Genomic DNA, 22,817 nt, shown 5'->3' on the forward strand with positions numbered 1-22,817 from the left:
CTACCTTTCCCTCTGCCACTCCTACTCATGCTCTATCTCTAAAATAAATAAATCTTTTAAAACACTTTTTTTTTTAATTACCAAAGGAAACCCCTCCTTTATTTCAAGATCATTTGAATACTATTCCTCCCATTTAAACAATATTACTTTTCACTAAATCTACTTATCTAAAATATTCAAACTAAACGATCTAGATGTGTCTTTAGAACCACAGATTTTAGGGGCACCTGGATGACGCAGTTAGTTGGGCATCTGACTTTTGGTTTCGACTCAGGTTGTGATCTTCGAGTCATGGATTCCAGGCCCATGTCAGACTCCATGCTCAGTAGGGAAACTGCTTAGAGTTCTCTTCCTCTCCATCTGTCCCTCCCCTACAAGTGTGTGAGCCTGCACTCGCACTCTCTCTAATAAAGATATCTTTAAAAAAAATACAAGTTTTATAAGAAGATTGAGTAAGTAGCTTTTAATGGAAGAAATATTTAAACTACTCTTCTTAAATATGGAATAATTATATTAACTAATAATATCATTCAGACTAAGAAATTACATGTAAATAGAGAGCTCTTCATTTCATTATTTGGGTGATTTTAAGAGGAAAGAAAATACCTAGGGTTCTCTGTAATGCCAAGATCCCTTAAAATCTCTTTCAGAAGACTCTTTCAAACTATTGTTATTAAAAATAACAATTAAAATGAAATAATTTAAAAAATTAAATAATTAAAAAATCATTAAAAATTAAGCTAATAATATTATTACTCTATCTTCCCATTCCTTTTTTTTTTTTTTTTTTTAAAGATTTTATTTATTCATGAGAGACAGAGAGAAGCAGGCTCCATGCAGGGAGCCTGATGTGGGACTCGATCCCGGGAGTCCAGGACCATGCCCTGGGCCAAAGGCAGGCACTAAACCGCTGAGCCATCCAGGAATCCCCATCCTCTCTGCTTTAAAATATCTATTGATTCCCTATAGAGAAAAAAGACTAAACTGAAAGCCTGGCTTTAGCTCCAAAATACCGTACCCGCTCACTCCCTGTTTATGCCTCTGTGCAAGCTTTGCTACCACCTACAGTCCCAAAGCTTGCCTTTCTCATTCCTCACAAGCTGACTCACTCAAAGGCCACCTTTTCTGGAAACTTCGCTTAACAGGAAGTCAATCTCTGGTCATGATTTCTGTCCACTTTTCTACATGAGTTTACATTATAATTTTTCCATTAGTTTGCAAGATCAACAAGTTGGATGGTCTTCTACTGATTTTTTTCCCCCAGCATAAACTTTGGAACCTAATTAATCTGGGTTCAACTCTCAATTATCTTAAAAACAGAAGTTGATCCTATTTAAAACAGGTTTTACGTTTAGATATAAATGTCTAACATTTTTATATTTTAGACTTAAGACAATATGAAAGCAAAGCAAAACAAACACCATCCTCTTGGGATCCCTGGGTGGCGCAGCGGTTTGGCGCCTGCCTTTGGCCCAGGGCGCGATCCTGGAGACCCGGGATCGAATCCCACGTCGGGCTCCCGGTGCATGGAGCCTGCTTCTCCCTCTGCCTATGTCTCTGCTCCCCCCCCCCTCTGTGTGACTATCATAAATAAATAAAAATTAAAAAAAAAAAAACATCCTCTTACACAGACAGCAAAAACAGTTAATAATAAATTCAAAAAAAAAAATAAATTCCACTCTGCTGCTTACCATATGACCTCATCAATGTCATTCAACCTGAGCCCCACTTTTCTCCTCTGTACATGCGGATAACAGCACCAGCTCACCTCACAGATACACTGTGAGGATTGAATGAAAATACTCCTGTACTAAGCAAAATAACCCTCAGATACAGCAGCTGCTAATTTCCTTTCTTCTGCTTTCTAAATCCTTTCTATGTCAAAACAGAAGACAAAAGCAATCAACGAAACCACTCTCATCTATCCTCCCTTCTCTTGGAATACTTTTCTTAAAAAAGACTTTACCTAGAACAAAGAGATTCTTTCCTCCTAAGAAAGCAGACTGTACATTTTAAGTAGGACCAACTAAAGAACTCCAAGTTGAATTCTGATTTGGGAAAAGTTTTCAATTAGCAATAATCGCGCCTTGGATAAACCTCATTGGCTATGATACTGCCACTGCGCAAAGCTTCCTATTTGAACAGGCTTTATGAATCTTATGCAACAGAGCAACTCTTCATCTGCTCAATGACAGTAGCCCCTGAACCTGGGTGGTGTGGATTAAGAAAGTCTGATTCCCTAAGCTACAAGATGTTGAAGACAGTTATAACTAATGTATTCCTTGTATTAACAACTTATGATGTTCCTATTCATTTTATTACTTTTATTTGGACAATATTATAAGATGCCATACATTTTTAAGAATCCATAATCCAGAAATACTATCCCAGCTATATATGGAGTTTCAAGAAAATCAAAATAGTTCACTGATTTTCTTTCCCCTTTGCCCTTAATAGATCCCTAGGAGACAAAGAGGAAACAAATATTAGACTCAGGATACACAACCATACGTGTTTGGAGTGGTAGGGTGGTAAACAACTTTTTTTCCACATCCAATATGTACCAGTCACTAAGGGAGGCACATTTTATGTATTACCTTATTTAATCTTCACAACCTTTATTCTTTTTTAAAAGATTTTATTTATTTATTCATGAGAGAGAGAGAGAGGCAGGGACACGGGCAGAGGGGAAAAGCAGGCTCCATGCAGGAAGCCCGACAGACTCCATCCCGGGACTCCAGGATCACACCCTGGGCCAAAGGCAGGCGCCAAACCGCTGAGCCACCCAGGGATCCCTCTTCACAACCTTTAAAAGTAGGTACTATGATACTCAGCTTATAATGAATAAGCTTAAAGTCAAAGAAATTAAACACTCAGTAAATAGTGAAATCACAATTCATACAGATTGGTAAGAAACCCTACACTGTCCCCTCTAGATCACCCTGACTTCTTGGCAGTACCACAAGGTTATGGAGCTGATTTAACTGAAAACAGTTATGATTTGTTCTAACTCAAATTGGCATAAAATTTTGTAATATCTACTCTAAAATGAAATGGAGAATGCAAAGTACCTAAGACAAAGCCACAAAAGACATCTGCTACAGCGCAGTAAAAATGTAGTTGTTACAATAATTAATTTTAGGTCTTTCAATATTCACCAAATCTTACCAAAGAAGGTAGTGCTTGAGTATAGGCCATTTGTAATTAATTCCTCAATACTAAAATATTATTGGAATGTTTATAAATTTTAAGTCTTGAAATATATGTTTATTTAGTAGAGCTATGATAATTTGAACATAAAATTCAGCATACTTTCTTCTCAGCTACTTATTGGCTTCTATTTAAAATTAAGATACCATTTCTTGCAGTTATTACTCTAAGTGCCATACTACCATTGCAGAAGAAATGTTCTATATATGTTGATCATTTAGCACTATTTCTGATAATAAAGCTCTACCTTTACGATACCTTTTTCTTTTTATTTTAAGATTTTATTTGAGGGCAGCCCTGGTGGCTCAGCGGTTTAGCATCACCTTCGGCCCAGGGCGTAATCCTGGAGCCCCGGGATCGAGTCCCACGTTGGGCTCCCTGCATGGAGTCTGCTTCTCCCTCTGCCTGTGTCTCTGCCCCTCTCTCCGTGTGTCTCATGCATAAATAAATTTAAAAAAAAAAAAGATTTTATTTATTTATTTATTTGTTTGTTTTTTAAAGATTTTATTTATTTATGATAGAGAGAGAGAGAGAGAGGCAGAGACACAGGCAGAGGGAGAGGCAGGCTCCATGCTGGGGGCCCAACGTGGAACTTGATCCCTGGGCTCCAGGATCGTGCCCTGGGCCAAAGGCAGGTGCTAAACCGCTGAGCCACCCAGGGATCCCCAAAAAAGATTTTATTTGACAGAGAAAGAGCTGGAGAGAGGGAGGTGGATGGACAGAGGGAGAGACAGGGGGCTGCCTCCTCACTGAGCAGGCAGTCTGACATGGGGGTCGATCCTAGGACCCCGAGATCATGACCTGAGCCAAAGGCAGATGCTCTGCTGACTGAGCCATCCAGGTGCCCCGCCTGTAACTTTTGAAAGCTCTTTCAAAAAGAGCTTTCACCCATTATATCTCATTGTCATCATGTCAAGCCTGTAAAGAAATTGATAGGTATTATTACTCCTATTTTATACTTAAGGAACAAAAGCAAATTAGGACCAAGTTATCTGCCTAAAGTTACAAAGCTAGTCCTTAACACAGCCTAAGTATCAGTGCTGATTAGATCACCACCCCTGGCTTTCCCCTTTTTTTTTGGCTTTCCCCTTTTTAATGATTGTCTAGGAAGTTAAAGTTTAATGAAAGCAAGAACTGCACTTAAACAGAGTAATAATTTTGTGATATTTTCCAAATAATCTAGTTATATTAATATATGTGATGCTATGTTTGTCTGTAAAAAATTAGCTTAGTTTAATAAACTTATCCAACTGCAAAATCAGGCTTTCCCATGAGGAAAAAACTCATCATGTTCTTAGTATTTGATTTTAGTTATTTTTAAGCAAGACAATACAAAACATGAGCAGCGGTTTCTCTGAACACTTCAATACAAAAAAAGCCCAATACTCTTTTTTTAAAAGATTTTATTTATTTGAGAGCGAGCTGAAGCATGAGTTGTGGGGGAGGGGCAAAGGAAGAGGGAGAAGCAGACTCTCTGTTGCTCAAAGAGCCCCACACAGGCTGATTCCAGCACCCTGGGATCATGACCTGAGCCAAAGGCAGATGCTTTACGGACTCAGCCACCCAGGCACCTCAGCCTAATACTTTTTTAAAAACCTTAAGTGTTTCTCCTAACCCAAAACCAACTTGTAGGAGGCTTTATGTCCACATATTTGCCTCATTTGCCTACTCATTTCCCACAAATATCTATCCAGTTGTCTCAGATTTATACACAAGGCATTAACATATACACAAATGAAAAATAACAAAAGTAGCCTGAATCAACTTTTAAAGAAATCAGTTAAAATTCTTGTTTTATTTCTGAGAAGTCAGCTGGTATTATTACCCATGGTCACTGAGCCAAATGATAATCATTTCTAAAAAAAAAAAGAGGTGGGGGCAGCCCCGGTGGTGCAGCGATTTGGCGCCGCCTGCAGCCTGGGGTGTGATCCTGGAGACCTGGGATTGAGTCCCACATCGGGCTCCCTGCATGGAGCCTGCTTCTGCTTCTCCCTCTGCCTGTGTCTCTGCCTCTCTCTCTCTCTGTGTCTATGAATAAATAAATACAAAAAAAAAAAAAAAAAAAAGAGAGAGAGAGAGAGAGAGAGAAAGAGAGGTACCTGGGTGGCTCAGTCTTGGTTAAGTGTCTGCCTTAGGCTTGCTCAGGTCATGATCCCAGTGGCCTGGGATCAAGCCTTGCATGAGGTTCCCTGCTCAGTGGGGAGTCTGCTTCTCCTTCTCCCTCTGCCCCTTCCACTGCTCATGCTGCTGCTCCCTCTTCTCAAATTAACAAAATATTTTAAAAAAAACTAAAAAATTAAAATAAGAAAGGAAAGGAAAGGAATGGGAAAAAGAAAACCTAATCCCTGTTAACATTCCAACAGAAGCTACTATATTGTTAAATCTTCTATACAAAAAATGATCAACGGTAAGCTAGTGAGGCTTTTTTAGGCATACAGAGAATCAACTAAGATAGGGGTAACCAACTGTCTTCGTTTGGCTGGAAACAAAGGAGTTCCTGGGACACAGGACTTTCAGTTTTAGAACCAAGATGAGTCGGCCACCCATACTAACAAGTAAAGAACACATCTGGATGTCTGGATACTTGATAGCACATAGTTAAAAACCTAAAGTTTTCTTCTAGCAATCTTCCCCCCTCCCCAAAAAGAGAAAATCACAAATTCTATTTTTAGCCCATTCAAGCCCCAGTGAGCAAACAGAAATAGGATACACATTAGTAGTTAAGGAAGGGAGGCATACATTTTTAATGAGAATCCACTTTCAGGCATTAACTGACCAGGGACTTGGAAGTAATGGAAGACTTCCAGCTTTCACTTCTACTATTTTTTACAGAAGTGACAATCTGAGCTGAAATAAAGCCAAGATGTCCTACTCTTGGTTCACGTCAACCAACGTTAACATTTTAGCAGGGAAGAGAAGTTTGTCAGGACCAAGGAAATGAGAAAGATAAGTGTGAAAGAGCAAGAGCCAATATTGTCTTCCTTCCAATTTCTCAAAGCTAGTCAGAGTTTAGCATAAATTATTTGTATACACCAACCTGCAGATCGAAGTTTATCACACTTGATTAAACAATTTCAAGCCTAAATGCCCCAGCTGTGTAGCACAGCCCTCTAAAGCCATAGCAGTAAGATGACTCACCAACTGGCAGGTGTCTTAGAGTCTACGAATAATGGATGTCTGCCTGGATGAAAACAAATGTATGTGCCCAACAGACGACCTCATCCTGCTTGGCAAAGAGGAGAGAAACTAAAAAACTGATCAGTAGTACAGTACTTGTTTTATAATGGAAAGAATCGGACTTAGCTCAAAAGAAGAGACTTGTAATTCATGCAGACTTTTAAAATGTCCTCTGTACATATTTTATATTTCAATTTTCACTTACCAGAAAGGTTCAATAGAATAAGATCAAAGAGGATAAAAATAAATTTTATAACCCCCAAATTAGAAATAACTGAAAGTGAGAAGTGTCATACTGAGTTCGTTTCAAGAAATGTGAAGTCAGAGTCACAAGAAAAATAAATCCATATTTAAACCCTCCTATTATATTTAATGACCTGATGTCAGTTTCCACTCAAGTGAAAATTAGTAGCTCATGTTTGAGTATGTATTTTCCTTATTGAAAACTGACACCATGCCACAGTTAATAAGATATGGGTTTATAAATATGGAGTTTTAAAAGAAACTTACCCTTTCCCTTTGTGCAGCTCTGACTTCCAACCCAGTTTCTATAGAAACAGGAGGACAAGTGCCAGTGCCAGAAGTCTGCCAATTAGAACTCATCTTTTAGTTGCTGAATAATAAAGCCATATCCCAAAGTCCGCTATAGGTTTTTGATTGTCAGTAGTTCCTAAAAAGAAACCCAGGAGGAAAAAAAGATGTTTAACCAATTATTGTACTTAGATATGCTCCCTCCTTTAAACTTGGCTATTAAAAAAAGTGGAGGAGGTTTGATCCACTACCATACATATTAAAAACATTTTTTTAGAGCTTCAGTATCTCTAAACTTAAAGGGCAGCAAATTGAAGGAAAAGGTGTCTCTGAAGGTTCAAAATACCTTTACACCCACACATGGAAGGAAGAAAACACTCAGGTATTACAGAAATAAAGTACTGTCAACCACCAAACCTTAAAAGTTCAACAAATTCATTCTTTTTTGTGAAATGTATTTTCAGTAAGTTTCTAACACTGCAGAGAGTAAACTTCACAAATGGAATTTGTCAGGAAAGATAAATGATAATATGGGTAAGTCTCCACTAAAAAAAATCTCTCTGGTCTCAGGAGAAATCTATAAATCAGAAATGAACCCCAGAAAGATTTTCTGGAGAAGTAGACATGTGTACTTGATGAAAAATGCCTCTAAAGCATAAATGCCAATTTAAAAATTAAAACATTGTGCAACGTGAATAATCTTGTTGCAATTCTTCATTTGGTATCATTAAGATTGCTTGGTGACTTTTTAGAATCATTTATCATAAAAATTTACACATTAAAAATCATTCCTGTATCTAAATTGATACACTTCAGTTTAGAGTATTCCCTTTAATACATTATATGAATCTCAATATTTGTCACTACGATTAATATGAATTCAATTTTTGTTGCTATGCAAGGAAAATCAGCTTATTTATGAAGTTACTATAATACAATTAAAAACCAAAGCGATTTGAATCTCTCCTCAATCCTGTCTATATCCATCCCCTTAGAGAGATCTAAACCTACCTCTACCAAATTTTCTAAAGTATGCGGCAGCTATCAGCAAACAGTGTCTCAACTATCCTCACCCTTATCTGTAAAAAACAAGATGTTCTATCTCACAATGAAAAGAGTGGACTAGAACAGAATAGGAAGGAGAGGAAAAAGAAGCATAACAAAATAAGCAAGAACCACCAAGACAGGCAACAGCAACCCCTCTTGAAAGTTTTTGGTTTTGATTTTCAAATAGTGCTTAAGAGGCTAATTGTGTGTTTTATATGTTTAAGGTCGATCTCTCTAGAGCAGTGGTTCTCAATCCTGGCTACACATTAGAATCATCTGGGCACTTAAATAATACTGGGGCCTTGGCAGAGTCCCACTCTGCCTAGATCAATTTAAATGAATCTGAGAGAGTAACTTCCAGGTACTGGTATTAAAAGGTCCTCAAGTGATGCTAATATAGAGCCAGGTTTCAGACCACCACTATAGAATGCAGAAAAATTCCAATTAAGGAGTCTTGTTTACTGAAATATTTCTGTATATAAAGAATATACACAAGCTAGATGCTTATCCTGGAAGCAAGGTAAAACTGCTAATGATGAATTTCTATATGCTAAGATACAATGGAAAACCAATTTTCTTGATATGCTATGCATATTTTAATTAAAATATGTAATTAAAAATATGTATGTATACAGCACTTCAGAGTCTTAATTTTTCCTGTAATGATAGGTCTATTCTGTACATGTATGTAATAATATGCTTATGCATTAAAGTTCTTCATGAAGTCCTTTATTTGGGTAAAAGGAAATCTGCTGGTCATCTGAGAAAGGTCATATACCAAAACAGCACTTAAAAGCTGTATACACACATGTACCTGGTTTGGACAGGGGGACAGCCATTCTACAAAAAGACCCTCTAAATAGATATTTAGTATGGAAGTTTCGTTTGATACCACTAGAAAACTGGCAAGTTATGAAATGTAGAAAGCATGATCAGTGTGTTATAGCAGAAACTATCTATAACTACAGTGGAAGCTTTTCTTGACAGTGGGCTGAAAGCAGAAAGAGTAAGAAACAACATGTTGAGGAAATAATGATTTACTAGGAAGAAGACTGCTTTGAAATCTCAGGATGGCCAGCAATTTTGAGCCTGAAGAAGAAATACAATCTCTGCTATGGTTATTTAAATAAAAGAATACCCCTGATTTCTGAACAAGAACATCTGCAGTCTTACAGTGAATCTGAAATGCTAATATATCTTTGGAGGAAATACTATCTTTGACTTGTCAAGAGCTGAAAGATTTCCTTTTTTTTTTTTTAAGATTTCCTATTTTGAATTACATATTGCATCTGTCTTCAATTAGTGTAGCTAATTAATCCTTCAAATATTTGGGTACCTATTATATACTAGACTTTATTCTAGATTTTAAAATAGTTGAAGTTTGTGTTACTTTCCTGAGACAGGTAGCCAAATCTTTTTTTTTTTTTTTTTAAGATTTTATTTATTCATGAGAGACACGGAGAGAGAGAGGGAGAGAGACAGGCAGAAGGAGAAGCAGGCTCCATGCAGGGAGCCCGACGTGGGGTCTCCAGGATCACCCCAGGCTGAAGGCGGTGCTAAACCGCTGAGCCACCCAGGCTGCCCACAGGTAGCCAAATCTTGATCAAATCACATCACTCCACCTCCTTAAAACTTTCAACAGCTTTCTACTGAGTACAGCATTTGTCCTTGGCAACTGGCCCTTACAGTTCACTATCTCCCTTCTTCCATCAGAATGTCAGCTCCACGAGAAAAGAGAAACTTGTCTGTTTTCTTCACCAATAACACTCCCAAGATCTCAAGTAATTCCCGGCACATAGCAGATACCTAAGTATTTGAAGAATTAACTAATTCCACACTAACTGAAAACAAACCCAGTTTAGATAATCCAAAACAGGAAACCCTTCAACCATTCAGAAGTCAAAGATACACTCAACTTTATAATTCCAATCTGTCTCAATCTTATCAGTAACCTGCTTAGGAGGTAGTAGATATAGGTGCTGGTTCATTCATGGAAAGCAACTTGCACATGTACATACACATATACATAATCCTAGAATCATTTTCAATTTTAACTTAAAATAGACTACAGTCATACTACTTTTAGATTAACATCTGAAACCTCAGGGATATCCCAGTTTCTGGCTGTGTATCACTCAGCCAACTTACAAAACTTTTCTGGTGTCCCTTTAGCATTTTATAAACTGAAGCGTGGCTTACAGACTGTTATAAGGCAAAATTACACACTAAATTAGATGGAATTCCTTGGAGAAATAATTACATGACTATTAAGTGATAGGTTCCATGATATTTGCAGTTTCATTTTGCTTGTCTCTGTAACAGCTCTGAATTTATCTTCTGGAAATTCCTCCTCTCAGCCTCAGAGACAGAACACCACTCTGCCTCTTCTACTTGGGATTCTTTTCCATACCATCTCCCCTTCCCAGGCCTTATATATGATATTACTCCGAGTTTATACTTCAGCACTCTACTCTCTGTGGGCCAGTGATGCTCCACATGTGGCCAATGACCACAGACTACATTAGAATTACTGAGGAAGCTTGTAGAAGAACAAAGACTCCTGAGCCACCTCAGTCCAACAAATCCCAGAATGCCTGGGGATGGAGCCAAAGGCCTGCATGCTTCCCAAGAACCACAAATTTGATACACTCTACAGTTTGAAACCCACTGCCTGGACATTTTCTCAAGTTTGCTACTTTATCCCATCCCAACCTCCAGAAAAAAGTAGTGAGGTATGGCAATACAGCAACCAAGAACCCTAACTGGGAGAAAGACCTGGTTAGAACCCGGATCTATCAATTCCAGCTGTCAGATCATGGTCTCTGGTGAGACTTATCTGATACAATGTGTGCAGAGGCCCCGCAGAATGCTCCTCCTCGCCTAAATGGATATTTAACAAATGATTGCTATTATTAGTACTGTCACTTTCTACCAACCTGCCTCCACTTTCTATCAATTGATTATATACACCCTCACTTCCCACCTCTCTCAAACTACCTTTCAGGATTCCCTATTTTTATTGACCGGACCATTTTACAAGTTTTCCAGGTTTCAGCCTGGTCAGCTTTTCCACTGATCCATAAAGCTGTTATATAATTCATGCCTGCTTGCCTGATATCTCAACCATAATCTCCCTCTTCATTCCACATCTTTCTCCAACTTTACAAATTATTTTGTAAAGTCTTTCTTGACTATCCCAGCTTAAAGTAACAAGTTCATATAGACTCATATCACCTGTAAAAAATTCATTAGCAATTAATCAACAACTGGCCTATGACATCTCTCTTACAATTGTCTTAAACTGTGAACATCCCCCCTGGTATTTAACCATCTACTTGTTTATAACTAGTTTCCCCACCAAACAATGTAAGTTACTGATGTGGGTAGAGACTATTCCATACTTTGATCTACATGCTCTACATCTTATTTAATATACAATCAGCATTCAAATGATTATACAGAAACTCTACCTGAAAGCTTAATATTATAGCATTTTAGTAGAAGCATGTTAAGCAATTTGACCTCAAGGTCAAAATCTCTTCTTGGCTGCTAAGGACAATCTTGTCTGAAGCTTGAAGGAATTTTGTCATTCAATAAATTGCTTAAGGAGAGTAAATTGGAACCGGAGGGAGATGGAAGTGGTGGTCAGATAAGCCATAATCAGATAACACACTGTTAAACAAAAAATAGATGCAGCAACCAGCCATAAGCACTAAATTTACTGCCTCAGATAAAGTTTGTAAACAATAATGTGACTTAAACTACAGAAGTGGCAATTTATAAAATTTAAGTTGTGTTACTAAAGTCAGGGTACTCCCTATTTTCAATTTTAATACCCACAACCAGGCTTTACAAAATGAGCACAAGTCAATTCAGAGGTGTTCAATAATTTCCCCTATAGTAGAATCCTAAATCTAGACCATACGAAAGATACTGAGAAACCACACAAGGGATTCAAAAAGGCAGGTCCCAACTTATAAAACCAGAACTCTAGATCTAACACTCAACCCCATTAATAGTTTTTCCTTCATGGTGTAGCTGGAAATAAAATGATTTCACGAGCTGTTTCAAAAGATTGTCATGCTGTGTACCTTTCCATTTTGCATGATATGGTTTCACATACAAATAAACAACTGTTCTATTCACAACCTTTGCTTCTTGTTGAGATGAAACCTGAGATCTTAGAAAGATACCAAACATGTAGAAATATGCGTAGTGTCCCATAATCTTCCTTAAATCATTATGATTTAAAAAACTTGCTTACTAGTTGGAAAAACTACTTAATGGGCTTTCAGCGGGGACTACCAGAGAAAGAAAATATTATTGGAAATTAACATTTCCAACAGGTATAAAACTTTTGAAGAAATGTTGTGAAATCACCTAGCAAAGTTTTAGAGGACAGCCAACTCGTAAGCAGAGGTTTTAAAAACTTGTAAATGACATACTGAGAAACTGAAAAAAAACAAAACAAAACAAAACAAAAACCAAACACACCAACCACCACTGGACTTCACTTTTCCCCCTCTGGAAAGAGATGAAAAACTAGAATTTTGTGAAGAGAAAAAATTCTATTCAACATTTCAACCTGGTTTAAATAAAGGAAACCTAGTTGTATTATATGCTAAAAAAGTTGTGCTTGTATTTAAGTTGCCAAAGCCTCACACTTGATTAATGGTGGGGGTGGGGGAGTGGACAGAGGGACTGGAAGGGCTCAGAAGCCTAGTAGGATTAAATGGACAATGAAAATGGTAAGAGCAGACAAAAACTAATTTCTCACAACATTGCCTTAAAACTACAGTTGCCTACTTTTACAATTCAATCTCTTTGTAAGCCAAGAAAACTAACCATTTTGGCTAAATTATCATTCCCAGTCTTTCTTTTTTTGCTATATATATATACTAACCCAGAGGTTTAGAATCAATGTTTGTAATGGCAACATTATATATAGCAATAAATCCTTCCAGCACCATTAAATCCCCACAAAGGGTGAAGGCCAAGGCTAATGGAACATGTCAAAACTTTAAAGGACATCTATTGTAAATCCCAAATCCATAACCAGGATTTTAATACTTTTGGCTCCCACAGTAAAAAAAATTTTTTTTTCGCATATTAAAGTTAAACTTAAAAAACACATATAGACACCAAATAGAACAGAAGTTCCGGTCTGGAATTTTAAGAACACAACACTGTAGTGAGGGGTGGAAGCTAGTAATGACAGCAGAGTGCCTCGAAGCTTCCAATCCAAGAAAACAATACCCCAACCAGTAAAAGCCCTCACCCTATTAACCAAATGTATTTTTGACCTCTAAAAACCCTCTTACCTGTTTACAAGGATTTATACAGCTGTTTGCCACTGGAACACCACCTTGCAGCATATAACCGTGGCATCCTTTGTTGATAATCACCTGTTGCCTAAGTAAGCATCATCCCGCCTGGAGACAAACAGCACTAGGGCTCTTCCATCCGAGGTTAAAATTCAAAACAAGCCCAACAAGCCTGCATTTCAAGGTGGTCTTCGTCTGCAACTAGGTAAGTTTAAAACTGGCAAACAACAATGGTGTCTGAAGCCAATGGTGCAGCACTGCTGGCTTCCTCTTGAACTCCAGCGTTGTCACTTGCACCGAAGTCTCCTGCTGCAAACAGGGGGGTTGTTCTCCTGTACTGGGAACAGCTTCCAAAGCTCAGGAGCCCCTGTACAGGATAACGCAGGAACTAAAGGCAAACACTTTTTCCTCCTTAAGGATGCCTCCATTTTTTTTTCCTCACAATCTGTACTACCAACCGAAGTGACTGGGCCTGAGTGTGCGTTCGTACCTATGAAACCGTCACGGTGCATGCACATCCAAGGCATGTGGAACCACAGGTCAAATAAGGCACAGATACCAAGTAACGGTTCTAATTACAAACGCTAGCTCTCAGGAACTCTTCATCCATTCAGAACTAAACCCATCACTGCATAACTCGGGTAAGAAGCCCCTGGAGATGGAGGAGCTCCTCAAATGTGTCAGGAAAGGCTTTATTAACATCATCATTAACATTTAAAAAGCAAACGGAGCATTTCTCCTTCTTTTGGCAATTTGGTGCAAATGTTAAGTGCAAGATAAAGCAATTTCAAACTTTTCTTCAAATTAAAAATGAAACTAAGGCCAAACGTGATGGGTGAACAAAATAAATCAAAACTTAAATTTCAGCAACTCCGGCTCTTCAAACCAGCAAAGCCCCCGACTCGTGCACTGTGGTGAGGCTTAGGGTGCTCGCCCCGGCTTCTTGCGTGCCCGCAAACAGCACCATTTCCTCATCAAGTTGAGGACTGAGAAGCAAATGATCCCCTTCACTGCAAACAAAGGGGGTCACAGTAACACTAGTGATCCTTCAGAATTGACACACCGTGATAGTCAAAATGATGGTCTCCCTGCTTCTTGCTCAAGACATACAAGATCTGAGCAGCAGCAAGTACCCCCTCGGCTGCAAACAAAGGGGTCAAAGGTTTGCCGTCAATTCACTTCCAGGCAGAAAAACATTTTCCTCAAAAGAAACAATTTATTTAGAATAAAACAAAAGCAGCTCAACTGTGAGCGCACGTTTGAGTGACAGCTACTTTTAAGCTGTGTGAGCCATAAAAAGGGTTTTTCTTTACTTTTCCAGAAATCTTGTGTACACAGCACAAAGCAAGAGGTCATTTTTTTTCCACTTAAAACACCGGCATTGGCATCACAATAGCAGATACACAACTTTAAGCTGCCATTTTAGTAAAATGCACAAATACTAAACAGATTAGCTTTCTTCCATCAAGAGGCCCATGTAAACTCCACATAAGCCACAACTTCTCTTCAAAAAGGTCCATTAGAGCTTTGAATTCCATATCTTCAATCCGCAGTTCACCAGTTTTGCTTGCGAGGGGGGGGGAAAAAAAGGTTATTCAGTACAAATGTTTACAATATTAAAAATATATATATTTCCCCTATGCCATTATAGATGAACAGGTTAACAAGACCTTCCTGGATAATCCAGCTTGACTTCAAAAAGCACCAATAATACCCACTGGCACATACCTTGAATGAATTTACTGTATGAACAGACAACAAGTAAAACAACAGGGGTGGATTTTTTTAAGGACTGCAATTAAGCAAAGATTATAGGACTGAAAATACCCTTTATACTCATGTAACTGAGTAAAACATGTCAAAAAATTCAGAAAAAAAGGAAGTTTATAATCAATTTACAATCAATATATTCTAAAAATAACTTAAAATGAAACTAAGAAAGTTGGAGTTTAGTCAAACTTTTACCCCCCCCTTCCTATTTTCATTCCGTAATTTATATGGAACAATCCAGAACTACTCAGTTGCGGAAAGGGGTCAAGATACAAAGCCATTTAAAAATCCACCTTCATCTGTGTTACCAAAGACAGCAGCTGTTCTTCTAAGAAAACTCATACGAACAATTGCTAAACAGCCAAGAACACTTTAGGACTTTTTAACTGTTTAAATCAAACATAGAAACCTTTTTATTTAGCTAGACAGTTCACTGTGGTTACCTGAAATCATTTTCTCCCTTTAGGGATATCATTATAACCAGAATGTTAACAAGGTCAGCTCCACTTCTCTTCTTGTTCTCACACCTAACTGCCATCTCAAAACCACACACTGTGGCAGAGACAGAAAAAAAGAGTCCCAAAATTCTCTCCAAAACTTTTCACATACAAAGGTCATTAAGGCCCTCTTCTCAAGAGGATTTCTGAATTCTGTTACCACAGTTTTTGGTGAATGGTTCCTATATGGACCCAAAACTGCAGTTCAAGCTGTACCTGCATAATGAGCAATTTCATGGTCTAAAGAAAGTGGATTTCAAATTTAAAGAAAAACAAAACAAAACAAAACAAAACAAATATTGTCAGTGAAAACGGGCTCATAAAACTTTTAAATAAACCTAAACAGTGTTTGACTCTGAAAGCAACACACACAGCCCTTACTTTTCCTACTGTATCTCAAATGATAGGGCCAGAGTATGTTACTTTCAAAATGTGACAAAAAGCTTCTATCAGCCGAAGGATGGACATTTTAAGATGTAATCCTTAAAGAGAAAACTCTATCTACAGAGTCCAAGTATACATGTTAAACCAGGAATTTAAATTTCTGTGTGGAAAACCGTTTATAGGAATCCCAGTTACAACCAACAAAATAGTATTAAAAAATTGGCTAGGAGCTGAATGATTGCTTAGTTTTCCATAAACTTTGAAGTTGTGATCTAAAAGTCTTAATTAGCTTGATGTTTTTCACCAGTAATACTTAATAGGTCATTAAATGATATACTTGGAAGAAATTTTCTTTGCATTCATTTGAACCGAGGTCCAGAAAAATCAACTAAACGAGCTTTTAAGTAAAAGAAACAAGTGGTTGTTACAAAGAACATCCAATATTGAGATTATGAAATTCTGGCTAATGAGAATTAGAACCAGAGAGCTTTAGACTCTTACTTTCATTCCGTCCTGAAGGTTTAAAAAGATAAACAGTAATATGAACCTGCACAACAGAATGGGCAACACAAATGAGAGATTCATCTGAATGATGGCACTCTGTAGGTAAGCACCAAACTCAACATAATTAGTTATTTCTAATACATACATTTATAAATGGTATCAAGCCATTGTTTCAAAAACACAGAAGCACAAATTGCCCAGATCTAACAAAAGCCGCCATGTCAGATAGATTCAAATAAACAAACATGGAGCAAAAACCACAGTACTCTTCGGTAAGTTGTCACATCAACTTGAAAGAAAAAAAAAGAAAAGAAAAAAGAAAAAGGGAAACACCACACTTTGGATTAGAGCAAAATTAAATGTTGTGGACTTCACTCTCTAGAAGAGCAAAATCATTTGTCCAGCCTTCTTATCAAAAGATATTCAAAAGTTAATGGTTAGTGAGATTATTTAAACTGGAAAAATGTATCTAGCCAAACTGTACTTTGACCCCAAGTATGCACAGACTGCAAACTCACATTAGTTTCTGAACAGTCTCCTCCATATTAGCGTGCCAAGCACAGCTTTTTAAAAGCAAAAAGCACCAAGTCCTACTTGTAGGATTTCAGGCAGACGGACTTTTGTGCTCATAGCCTAGTACCTTCCTTCTGTCAAAATAGCTAGTTTTTCCAGTTTAAAAACAAAACAAAACGAAACCCCCACAAAAACCTCCCAACTTAAAATTTATAAATGCATAGTGAAAACCAAAAAGGATGATACAGCAGTGATGAAGATTTCATGCTGACATGCATTAGACACCTGTCATAACGGAAAATAAAAAAATTACATGACACTTCCCTGGGTTATTATTGGTGCTATTTCAAAACTACCAGCTTTGATAACAGAAAGAAAACAGTTGAGTTCTGCCAGGCTTTCTATAAGTCACTTTCACAGAATAGAAACATGACCATGATCCAAAAGGTCCTAGAGTTTCTAATCATAATTAAATATCAAGGGCCTTAAAGTCCTCAGCATTTAAATCAAAGGGGGAACTATACTTACTAATGACCTGAGAAACTAGAGGTGAGGACAGAGGGACAGATCAAAGAAATAAGACCAAAAAAAAAAAATAATAAAATAAAATAAAATAAAATAAATAAAAAAAAAATCATCCATTACTGTTCTGCAGCAAAAACCCTTGTTAAGAACCAGAAATCGATATAACCTTTAGCTTTGAAAAAAATTGTGAGGGTGGGCTAAATTATTTTGTATTAACTTCAGGTGTCTGGGAAATAAAACAATAAAAGGGGGTTTTCCTATACTGACATTTCAGTTTGGACATCAGTGAAAATATTAAACACAGAACTTGAGAGATACTCAACATTTTCAATAATGTAATGTCACCGCTGTTTATAAATGAAAATAAAAATACAGGCAAAATTTAAGAAGCATGTCAAAGGCATTTCACGATGACTTTAAAAATTTCTGCAATCCAGATATGGCTGATTAATGCCCACTAAAACAAAAAGCTGACTTATGAGCCTGCAGACAACTCTTCTTTCTATTATTGAAATCAGAAATTTGCATGGATACAAAAAAATTCATCTTTGATGAAAAACACTAAAGTTTTGAAATATGCACAATTAAATTAGAACTGTACCTGCTATACCTCTCTGAAAGTCAGTAAAAACACCACCACACACCAATAACCAAAGAATTCTGATTTTAAAAACACCTACTCACTTCTTGCATACTAGCATAAGACATACATGGTTTGTAACCTACTCCTCGATTTTTACTGAACAGTTACAGCTACAAACCAAAAGTGCATATACGGGATACAGAACTTAAGAACTAATGATAAAAAAGTTTATGTTAAAGCAAACTCTCCGGGAATAAACCATGTATATCAAGAGAAATACTCAAATACCTGATTAAAATAATTAACATTGCTATACAATTTACCAGCTTGTACTTTTAAGATTCCTGATCAAATTTCAGCCACACAAATAATATTTCTGGTACAAGAATTATTTACCTACATACCAATTAAGCCCTTTTTAGATGTATATTATCTTCTTTATATAGTCAGTGGGCTTTTCTCCGAATCCTGACTTTTCGAAATTTTGGGTTTGTAACTCTGAGGATTTTTTTTAAGCTCAAGGTTAAGGGGGGAAAAAAAAAAACAAGAAAAAGAGGGGGAAAAGTTACTAAGAGTAGGAACTCCTAATTAAAATAAATCCATCTGCCTGCTACTTTCAGGGCATCCCTTTCACTTAAAATAATAGCTAAACTGTCCTGTCTTCTATTTCAAAGATTTATAAAAATATAAAAAAAAGAAAAAAGCTACAACTAAACAAACTCAAAAGAAAATTTCATCTGATGCTGTATCCCATTACACATCACAAAACAGGAACCATGTCAAAGTAGTAAATACAAGTTATACATGGACTTTAGGACGCACCACGGACAATGATCATGACCAGGTAATCTTCTTCAGATTTGGCCAGTGCCTTGGCAGGGGAATCCAGGAACTGCTGGGAGAACTCACAGGGTGGGAAAGCATGTAGGACCCCGGTGTTTTCCTTGTCTTTGTTGCCCCCCACGGGAAGGCTTATCACCCCAGCGGCCTGCTTTTGCTTTAAATAGGACACAAGGTTCCTAAGTGGCCTCTGAGTAGAGGTGGCAGTGTCTGATGTGGCTGAGGAAGAGGAGGACCTGCTGTCAGAACTTCCAGGCACAGCCAGGAGAATGGCATAACCATTGGGACCTGCCACTTTGATGCGTCGAGTTACTTCATCCAACTTGGGCTGGTCCAAACGAAGACGCTGGGTGATCTTGAGCTGGGCTACTTTGCCTCCAGTTGAGCCCTCCACAAGAAGACTACTAGCCACTTGGAGGTCACCCTGCAACAGATGCATGTTGGAAGGAAAGTTGCTGTTCTTCAATAGAAGCATGCCCTGCCAGGCCAAACAGAGCTTGGGAGAGGCTGCAGTGGTGGGGGCTGTCCCACCATCCTGTTTCTGGGAAGGGGACTTCAGCTTTGAGGAAGCAGTGCTGGTGCTAGGCGCACTCCCATCAGACCGGTCTTCTTTTTTCAGAGGGCTTTTTCCCTCAGTGGGAGCAGTTGTCCGGTGCTTCCTATCCCGTTCAGCTGATGCAGAGTTTTTACGGTCTCGCTTGTCACCCTGGCTCTTCTCCAAACTTCCTCGCCTGTCTCTGACTGGAGAGGGCCTTTCCAAGATAAGAAGACGAGAAGATCGATCATTGTCACTGTTGTAGCGATCCCGGCTACTGCTCAATTCCGGGCTGCGGTCGGGAGAAGGAGCACAGTGACGTTTTCGGGGACGGTCACTCTCAGGGGACCTATCCAGGTGCCGGCCCCCACTCTCCTCCGGCGGCCTTCGCTTCCTAGGCTGGTCTCTGCTGCTGGGCAGATCTCGCTCACCTCTGTCCCGGTCCAAGGACCAGCCATCTCGCCTGCGATCCAGGCTATCCAGGGGCTCGTAAGCAGGCACAGCAGCAGCTGCAGTCCTAGTGCTGCGTTCACGAACTGGGGGCGGGGGTGGCACCCAGTCAGAGTCAGGATAAAGGTCTCTGTCACGATCTCTGTAGAGTAAGGGTGGTGTCCTATCCCGAGCACCCCTCAAAGGGTCAGGTGCCCGATGTCCAAAAGCATCTGTCACCAACTCGTAATGAGTTAAGGGCAAAGGCTGCAGATACTGCTGCTGGTAACGATGTTCTGTATCTGCAAAGTCTACTCTAAGGCGACGATCTGGGCCACCAAGTGGGAAGCCACGCATATGGGTCCAGGCAGCATGAGCTGCATCCAGGCTTTCATACTGAATATATGCCCAACTATCACCTTTGCGGTAGTCTATAGTGCGGATGGTGCCAAATCGGTCAAACTCTCGTGCCAGGGCAGCAAGAGGCACCCAAGGTCCCAGACCACCTACCCAGAGGCGAGTGGTGGGTGTAGCTTTACCGTAACCAATTTTGATAGGATTCCGAATAATGATCTTGCCAGACATTGCTAGTTTGGCCCGGTGAGACATGTCTAGGTTCTCAAATTTAAGGAAGCCATAGGTACTGGTCTGGCCCCGAGAGGGCCTCTTGATATCTACCTCTGTGATGACTCCAAAGCGGTCAAAAGCCCTTCTTAGGTCACTCTCTGTCACAGTGATGTCTAGGTTGCCCAAGAAAAGCGTCCGGTTAGCTCGCTGATCGTCCTCGGGTGAGATCTCATCCACTTCTCGAAAAGGAGCAGCTCCTGCTCCAGCTCCCACCCTGGGCTCCAGGCTGTACGCCGGGCGCACTCTCTCATAGAACGGATAGTCTCGCTCTCTCTCCAGCTCACGGGGCAACGGTGGCGGAGGCGGGGGGGGCAGGCGGCCAAGAGCCAGCTGCTGCAACCGGTAGTCTCGGTACCCCAAGGCCGCGCCACCAGGGGAAAGCGATCTCTGGCCGCCGCCTCCAGGGGGGTGCCGGTGTCCGCCCACGGAGGCGCCCACCACGCTGGCCGACGGCGGGTAGGGATCCTTGTCTAAGGGGGAGCGGCTGCGGCGGCGGCTCACGTACACCGCCTCGATCTTCAGCGGCCGGTCATAGAGCACCAGGCGGCCTCTGGCATGCTTGGCCGCCCGCGCGTCCTCTGGCCGCCGGAAGTTCACAAAGGCTACTCGCTCATCCCCGCTGCCAGAACCCGAGAGATGACTGATTTTGACACTTACATCACCGAAGCGCTTGAACTCGTGAAACAGTCCGTCCTCCACCGCCTCGTCACTCAGCTGGGACCCCAACTCGCTGATCTTCAGCGTCTTGTATTCCGCGCCGTCCCCGCCGCCGGGAGCTGAGGAGGCGGCCCCCGAGGAACGTGACTCCCCGCCTCCACCCCGGGAGCTGCTGCGCGACTCGCCCCCGCCCGAGGAATTTTTGGTGCTCGGGGAGCTGTAACTGTGCAGGCGGCCACTGGAGCTGCCCCCGCCGGTGTCATACTCGCGGCTGCCGCCTCGGCTGCTGGACTTGTCCAGGTGAAGGCTGCGCCGCGACCCGCCGCCGCTGTCGGTCTTTCCGCTGCTACTCCCATTGCTGCCACCAGAGCCCCCTAACTTCTTGCTCCGCTCCCCGCGGGAAGTCGAGTCCTCACCACCGCGGGAGCGTTTGGGCTTCACCGGAGAGCGCTCCTTCCCCTTCATTGTTGCGGGTCGCCGGAGGTCGTCTCCGCGGAGATGCTGAGCCCGCCGCCCCGCGCTCGTTTCACACAGCGGAACCGCACGCCGCCATCTTGGACTCCGCCGCGGCAGAGGCTCCCGCCCCGCGGTCCTCATTGGTCAGCTGGCTCCTCTCTGCTACAGGCTCATTGGGAAAACGTGCCGTCTGTCTTCACATCTCCCCGCGCTCCGGAAAGGCGCCCGCCCGCCCGCTGTTATTGGGCTCCCAACGCCCGGGTCCGAGTACCTCATTGGTCGTATTTGTTGTCCATCTTAACGGCTCCTCGCGCCAGGCCGCAGCTCCGCCCCTCGCACTCTAGGGTCACCTGACCCAAACTCGGGAGGCGCTGATTGGGCGAAAAGTCTGCCCTGTAACGGTACTTCTAGCGCGGTAAAAGCGGTGATCCCACCTCCTCATTCCTTTCATTGGTTTCCGACCCCGTCCTTTAACTCACTATTTGGGAAGTCGGGCCATCTGTTCTGGCGTTTTTCCTGAGAGGCCCGCTTACAACGTTCTCGCGAGAGACAGAAAGCGCTCCCTTTCTCGACCTCTTCTTCCAACTTCTCGGGCGGCTGTAAGAAGTTTAAATCTGATTGGATGCTGACGAGGAAGTTGATAGGCTGAAATAGCTGTCCGTCATCCGCTTAAAGGGGCAGGCCGTACACGGAGGAGGCTGACTGAAGGTGAAAGAGCGGACCGCGCGCTCGCCGTGCGACGTCACCGGGACGTCGCGAGATGCTGACACGGCGCTGGCTCCGCCCCCGGGCGCTCGCGGCGTTCCGTCCACCGGCATTTACTGGGCACTTACGGGGTCCCGCGGCGTCCGTGGGTGTGCCTGGGCCGCCCGCTCGGGGCCTGTGCGGGGCCCGAGCCCTCGGGGCGCGGTCCCCAGGAGGCCGGCCGCGGCAGCCGGAGAACGCCGCAGGCCGTGGGGCTCGCCCGGGCCGGCCTCCTGGGTGCTCCCCGCCGCCCGGCGACGTCGGTCGGTTCGCTCTTCCTACGTCGCGCCCCGTCACCGGGCGAGGGCCGACCTCCGCGTGCAGCCGTGGGCGTGCCCCCCGCGGCTCCTCGCGCCGCCTCGCCGACCCCCCGGGGCCCGCCCGTTGTGAGGTGAGTCCGGCAGCCAGAGCAGGTGCTCGGGCGTCGGGGGAGGGGGGGAGGGGGGCCAGGAAGCCCGGGCCGG

General features: G+C 41.4%; 2 protein-coding genes and 1 pseudogene across 4 annotated transcripts in view; 1 reads left to right on the plus strand and 2 right to left on the minus strand.

Annotated features, from left to right (window-relative positions):
- SLC16A4 (solute carrier family 16 member 4) overlaps nucleotides 1–13,359 on the plus strand; it is a 37,557-nt gene extending 24,198 nt beyond the window's left edge. Inside the window, exon 9 of one of the 3 annotated variants that reach the window (XM_041750210.1) lies at nucleotides 13,298–13,359. In XM_041750210.1, the coding sequence (XP_041606144.1) occupies nucleotides 13,298–13,344 (47 nt within the window). In that variant the 3' untranslated portion in view covers nucleotides 13,345–13,359. Of the gene's footprint in view, nucleotides 1–3,488; nucleotides 3,529–8,952; nucleotides 12,114–13,297 lie in introns of those variants that run through there. The other 2 variants (XM_041750212.1, XM_041750211.1) reach the window with 2 other exon arrangements.
- LOC121488587 lies at nucleotides 2,007–2,131 on the minus strand (annotated as a pseudogene).
- A 1,126-nt stretch (nucleotides 13,360–14,485) lies between the features above and the next one.
- Nucleotides 14,486–21,772, minus strand: RBM15 (RNA binding motif protein 15). Its single transcript, XM_041750208.1, has 2 exons — nucleotides 18,888–21,772; nucleotides 14,486–14,855 (listed from the first exon to the last, which is right to left on the minus strand). Exons 1-2 carry the CDS (start codon nucleotides 21,748–21,750, stop codon nucleotides 14,809–14,811), a joined length of 2,910 nt encoding a protein of 969 aa, XP_041606142.1. The 5' UTR covers nucleotides 21,751–21,772; the 3' UTR covers nucleotides 14,486–14,808.
- Between the last annotated feature and the right edge of the window lie 1,045 nt (nucleotides 21,773–22,817).

Source organism: Vulpes lagopus, chromosome 3 (assembly GCF_018345385.1).
Source record: "Vulpes lagopus strain Blue_001 chromosome 3, ASM1834538v1, whole genome shotgun sequence".
NCBI lineage: Eukaryota > Metazoa > Chordata > Mammalia > Carnivora > Canidae > Vulpes > Vulpes lagopus.